This window comes from Pollicipes pollicipes, unplaced genomic scaffold, assembly GCF_011947565.3.
Source record: "Pollicipes pollicipes isolate AB1234 unplaced genomic scaffold, Ppol_2.1 Scaffold_7261;HRSCAF=8764_pilon_pilon_pilon, whole genome shotgun sequence".
Classification (NCBI taxonomy): domain Eukaryota; kingdom Metazoa; phylum Arthropoda; class Thecostraca; order Pollicipedomorpha; family Pollicipedidae; genus Pollicipes; species Pollicipes pollicipes.
In genome coordinates, this window is record NW_023597054.1 from 35,864,690 (window position 1) to 35,870,226 (window position 5,537).

General features: G+C 60.0%; 2 protein-coding genes across 2 annotated transcripts; one reads left to right on the top strand and one right to left on the bottom strand.

Moving 5' to 3' along the window:
* Positions 1 to 415: 415 nt before the first annotated feature.
* Positions 416 to 3,059, bottom strand: LOC119111360 (coiled-coil domain-containing protein 130 homolog). The gene is made up of 4 exons (XM_037235175.1): positions 3,039 to 3,059; positions 1,791 to 1,987; positions 968 to 1,079; positions 416 to 727 (listed from the first exon to the last, which is right to left on the bottom strand). Exons 1-4 carry the CDS (start codon positions 3,057 to 3,059, stop codon positions 416 to 418), a joined length of 642 nt encoding a protein of 213 aa, XP_037091070.1.
* On the top strand, positions 3,058 to 4,587 carry LOC119111361 (MFS-type transporter SLC18B1). Its single transcript, XM_037235176.1, has 3 exons — positions 3,058 to 3,609; positions 3,691 to 4,230; positions 4,567 to 4,587. Exons 1-3 carry the CDS (start codon positions 3,058 to 3,060, stop codon positions 4,585 to 4,587), a joined length of 1,113 nt encoding a protein of 370 aa, XP_037091071.1.
* Positions 4,588 to 5,537: the final 950 nt, after the last annotated feature.

Below are 5,537 nucleotides of genomic sequence, written 5' to 3' on the forward strand. Positions count from 1 at the left end.
ATCCCACACACACAGTCAGAAGTGGTCCCCGATCATGTCAGCGTGAAATACATCGGAGCGGAGTCGAAGCTCGTGATAGGAATCACCAGTTACGACAACTGAGGCTTAGGGACGTGCCGACGGCCAAGGTCATTTTACATCCTAACTGGTTAGCATCAAACCCTAGTAATCTGCAGCTTCGCATCGACTTCAAAGGATAGTCACAGCATTTGCTCGGCACGCGGCGATTGTGTCTTACCGGCGCATTGGTAACGCCTAACACAGGATGGGACATCCCGTCCCGGAATGGGCGCTTTTGGCACATAGCGCACTTGTTCTGAGCCGCCTGGCCGCAAAAGCATCTCCCTATCCGATGCGTTTCGATATACCCACAAACGTCGTCCGCAACAACATCCGCCAAAACAGGCGGTGTGCATTAACGGCACTGGTCGCTATCATCAAACCCTCTCAACGCCTCGCTGTTACAAACCCTGAACTTGTCCCTGAGGAATTTGTTGGCGGCGAAGTCGTCCCAAAGTCTGTCCTGGACGGCCTCCAGCCGCTGCAGCGCGGGCGTCGAGCTCTTCAGCTTGTCTACGTCGTCGGCGCCGTGCTCTAGCTTGAACATGGCATCGGTGGACAGTTTCTGGATCTTGGCCCGCTCGTCAGGCACCACGGTGCCGTTCTCGGCCGGGTCGAAGCGGCGCTCTTGGCGCCGGGCGCCCGACAACACCTCGTAGTCCAGGTTCTGACGACACGGACAAGCCGTTCACAAGCTGGTGGTGACGCCGAATCTCTCGAGTCCAGAAGCTACCCCGTGGGACGAGTTTCGGATCCTACACCAAAACGCCCAAGTTCTGAAGCGAATCGAGCGACGCTAAAAAAGTTCCGAGTTCTCACCGTACGATGTAATGTGGTGTATGTAGTCGTACGTCGTCCTAACGTTCAGGTCCTGGACACGCAGTGCGGCCGGCTTTGTGATACTTACCGCTGGATCTGTTTTGATGACAAAGTAGTTGTCACACAGGTGGCATTTCATCCGGAACTGATACACCGGAGTCGTGTAATACATTCCAATCTTGGATTTCTCGGCGTTGTACCTGAAATCGCAGCTTCGTCACAAAAAGTCACCACGATCACGAGGTGTAGTCTTCACGGTACGCTGAAAACTATGGTGTTATAATGGCATCGGTGCAGCGGAAACAAGCGTGATACACAAACGTATTCTGCACAGACGACAGACTTCCCATCGCGAGGTGGTCACGTTTGCCTGAAGTTTGATACTGAAATCACAACACGTGTGCACAAATAATCACCCCTTATCACGCCGTCCGGGGGCTGAGGGCCTTTGACGTTGCGTTGTAGGCCCCGAGAAGAACACGGCGCAGCGCTCATCAAGCCAGGATCCGCATCCTTCCGGCGGTTTAACGTCGATCACAATGAACCTAAAGAAAGCTCAAATTCTTACAAGACTCTCCATTTGGCTGAGACCAGCCACACCCACAAGACTGATGTTATTCTCGGTCTACAAAGCATGTTTTTTCAGCAACACCTCTGCGGTGCCCTGCCATTACCAATGGCTGAAGAACGACTCCTGGCGGCGTAATGACACGTTTCAGCAGCTCACCCGAGAAGAAAGCAGTAGATTAAGGCCACACTGACTCGCACCGCCCGCGGATGGCGGCTGTCTCCAAGCCTGAGAGCCATGATCTCAACTGCTTCAACGCCGCGGCTTCTAGCGGAGACACCATGCCCGGCTCTAGCCATCAGCAGCAGAATCATGAACCACGAGACGCAGGCAGCTGTCTTACCTGACGCCCATGCCTATGTGATTTCCGCATCCGTCGCACCAGATGTTGTACGGCATCTCGAAGCGGATGACGAGGATGCCCAGGTGCAGCTTGCGGGCACGCTCGCGCAGCGCGTGCGTGCCCTGGAACTTGTTGAGCCCGCCCTTGGAAGGGTCATAGTCGGGCGGGTAGTACTTGTTGACGCCTTTGCGTTCTCCCTGGAAAAGACATAGCCGCGGGCTACATACGAGGACACGGACGAATACGCCCTTGACAGGGCATCGGACAGTTTCTACTAAGCACAGGACTGTATCATCATGCCCACGGAAAAAGCCTGCCCACCGTCACTGGTAACACCAAACTGTAAACATAATCGGTATGCACGAAGGAGAGAGTAATTCCGCTGGTCTGGGGTTTCATATGTAACGGCAGGCGCACATGACCTGAAAACGTATACGATGGGGAGTGCCGGGAGTTGGGGATGCTGGCATGCATAGTGAGGTTGGGAGGGACTTCGAAGCAGTGCTGGCCAGGCCTTCTTTTATTTGTGCCAATCCTGTCTGTGGCTCTCCCCGAGTTCGAATCTTTTGTTGCCATTCCTTCGTGTTGACTTTGTTAATGTCAAGCACCTGGCCACCTACAACTTGTTATAGTATTAATGCTGAACCCCTTTGTACGTCGCTAGGAAGGAGAGAGAGAGCAACCCTCCTGGTGACCTCTTCACCGGGCAGAGAAACTGGGCCTGGACCAAGACGGGAGTGAACCTTACGTATGACACTGTTAAGGCTGGCAATATCGTTAGCAACCGCATGCGTTGAGCAACAAAATATGGAAAGCCAGAAAACTCGCACCCTGGGGAATCTGACGTCAACGCGAGTGCTCCACGCGCACTGGTCACACCTGGCCACACCTGGAACAATACCGTTTAAATCTCATGATCTCACCGAAGCTGGAGCACCCCGTCAACTGAAACTAGTCCCCGATCGGCCGGTCGCTGGGGGAGCCTTGGACTTTAGCCCGGCTCGGACGGCGCGGCGCCGCCCAGCGCCGCCGCCAGGGGAGAGGAGGGCGCGGGAGAGCGGGCGAGCCGCGGCGACAGTCAGCGGGCGGCAGCGGCGGCGCGATGGCCTCACACAGAGAACGAGCAGCGGCCGCCAGGCGGACGCGCAGCCAGAGCACGCCGGCCGGCGCCGGCCCCAGCGACGGGCTGCCGCTGGGGCCGGCGGGGCCGCGCCAGCAGCACCGCATGCACCGCAACTCGCTGCCCACCATACCGCACTTCTCCAACATGAAGAACAAGCGCAAGTACGTGCGCTTCAGTTGGCGCGAGAAGAAGATCATCTGCAGCGTGGTGGTCGGCAACCTGCTGTACGGCTGCATTGTCGGCGTGCTGGTGCCGTTCTTCCCCAGCGAGGCAGAGCGGCGCGGCGTGTCGCAGTCGCTGGTGGGTGGCGTGTTCGCCGTCTACGCCTTCACACAATTCGCCGTGGCACCACTGGTCGGCAAGCTAATCCCCGTGCTGGGCGCGTCACGTGTCTTCCACCTGGGCCTGGGCACGGCCGGCGCCTCGACGCTGGTGTTCGGCCTGCTGGACTATATCGGCGACCCCAACGGCTTCATGGCCGCCTGTTACCTGGCGCGCGTGGTGGAAGCGATCGGCACGGCGGCCTTCATCACAGCCTCCTACACGATCGTGGCCAACCAGATCCCGGACAACATCAACCTGCTGGTGGGCACGTGCGAGACCATGTGCGCCGTGGGTCTGGCGGCGGGGCCGGCCATCGGAGGGGGCCTGTTCACCGCCGGCGGCTACGGCCTGCCGTTCTTCGTGCTGGGCGGCGTGATACTGGCTGTGACGGCCGTCACCTGCTGCACGCTGCCATGGGTCGGCGGCGACCCTCAGCGCGTGCACGTGCGCCAGATGTCGCAGAAGATGATGCGGTCTTCCGAGGTGTGGCTCAACGTGGTGGTGCTGCTCTTGGTGGCTGTCGACTGGACGGCGCTGGACCCTGGCCTGGCGCCGTTCGTCACCGCCGAGTTGGGTGTCTCGCCCGCCCAGCTCGGCCTCTTCTTCTTGCTGGCCAGTGGCACCTACGCCGTCATCGGGCCCGTCTGGGGCAAGCTGTGCGACGACCTGCCCAACAACTACGTGCAAATGACGGCCAGCCTGCTGCTGGCCGCCGTCGGTCTGATCCTAATCGCGCCCACGGCCGTGCTGCCGCTGGCGCCCAGCCGCTCCCTGGTGGCGCTTGGCATGACCATGCGAGAGCTGTTCCTGGGCGGCGCCTTCATCCCCACCTTCGGCAACATCCTGCGCGCCGGCGGCGAGGTCGGCCTCACGGACGGGCTGGCAACGCAGGCGTACGTGTCCAGCATCTGGTGCAGTACCTTCTCCATCGGCAACACCATCGGCCCGCTGGCGGCCGGCGTGGCCACAGACGCCTACGGTTTCCCGGCCACGGTGGCGGCGCTGGCGGCGCTCACGCTGCTGCTGGCTGTGCCTGTGGTGCTGCAGTGTCTGCGCCGCTGGCGTCAGCTGCGCGTCGCTGCCATCGACGCCGACATAGAGCGGCTGACGCGGCTGCGACCGACGCGCAGCGACGACGCCGAAGACACGGAGCGCACGCCGCTGCTGGCGGCGGTGGCGCCGTCGGCCGGCGCCGCCGACACGGCGCCGCCGCCGCCGCTGCTGCACGCGACGCCGCGCCGGCCGGACGCGGCCGCCGAGCCGGACCGGCCGCCGCTGCTGCAGCCGACGCCGCGGCACTCGACGCCCGACCGACCGGCCGGGCTGCAGACCATACCGGACAGCGAGTAGCGATGCTGACGACCCTGACCGCCGCCAGCACGGGACGGCTCGGGACGGGACGGGGCGGGTGCCGCAGCCGGCACGAGCCAAGGCGACGGTGCGCCGGGCTGAGACGGACGCCGCCGACGGGACGGTGCTCAGTGGTGTTGAAGGCGGTGCTCCGCGTTTACGGCGGCCTCCATTGTGGTACCGAATGACACGTTGTTTTGTAAATGCCACCCCAATACATGTCACAATTGAATGCACCGCGCGGTTGGGGCCTACGTAACCAGAACGTGACAGATATATTATCTGTGCATCTGTGCAGCATTCGTTCTGTGCATTATGCACATAAATAACATGGCAGCTGGGACAGAACATGGCATCTCTGATGTGAATGATTTGAAGTCCTGGCCCGGGATTCACGGGAGGAGATTGCATACAGGATACTCTCGCAACATAGAACTAAAGATGTTTCATTGGTGAACACTCCTGCATGTCTGGACAAGCCACTAATACCCGCCAACAAGTGCAGACGAGCAGTAAACTTGATTGCATCGGACCAAACATCCGTGACCTTAGACATGACCGTTCAGCAGGTGAGACGGACGACCTCCGGGACCGCCAACTATCTCAGGCTACCGTGACCTCTCTTCGTGCAGCAGGTGAGCAGGAAACAGAGAAGAGAACCAATGAGCTGCAGGGTCGGTGGCCACGCGTGCGTCGGTCACGCCTGTCCAGTGATTTCAAGCAGCGTTGGTGCGGCTGGGTTGGTGCGTGTCAAGCTCCAAGCTTTTCCACAGGTCGAACACCCCATTGGCATGCGTGGACTCGGTTGTAAGGATCCATACTCGGGATGCCGATGCGCAGATAACGTAACAAAACAGGGACAACTTGCTCATGGTTTGCTGTTCCGCGCACGACACTCCAGAAGATAGGGGAGCCCCCGGCTTTATCTGCTGAGTACTCGAATCTAAAGG

What these genes read in the sequence shown, in the direction of transcription:
- LOC119111361 (XM_037235176.1), top strand. Translation starts at nt 3,058, where the DNA reads ATGAAGAACAAGCGCAAGTACGTGCGCTTCAGTTGGCGCGAGAAGAAG. An exon ending in CGTTCTTCGTGCTGGGCGGC is followed by an intron (nt 3,610 to 3,690) that starts GTGATACTGGCT and finishes CACGTGCGCCAG; the next exon opens with ATGTCGCAGAAGATGATGCG. An exon ending in CCTACGGTTTCCCGGCCACG is followed by an intron (nt 4,231 to 4,566) that starts GTGGCGGCGCTG and finishes GCCGGGCTGCAG; the next exon opens with ACCATACCGGACAGCGAGTA.
- LOC119111360 (XM_037235175.1), bottom strand. Translation starts at nt 3,059, where the DNA reads ATGTTGGAGAAGTGCGGTATG. An exon ending in TGTTGGAGAAGTGCGGTATG is followed by an intron (nt 1,988 to 3,038) that starts GTGGGCAGCGAG and finishes TGTCTTTTCCAG; the next exon opens with GGAGAACGCAAAGGCGTCAA. An exon ending in TCATCAAAACAGATCCAGCG is followed by an intron (nt 728 to 967) that starts GTAAGTATCACA and finishes CCGTGTCGTCAG; the next exon opens with AACCTGGACTACGAGGTGTT.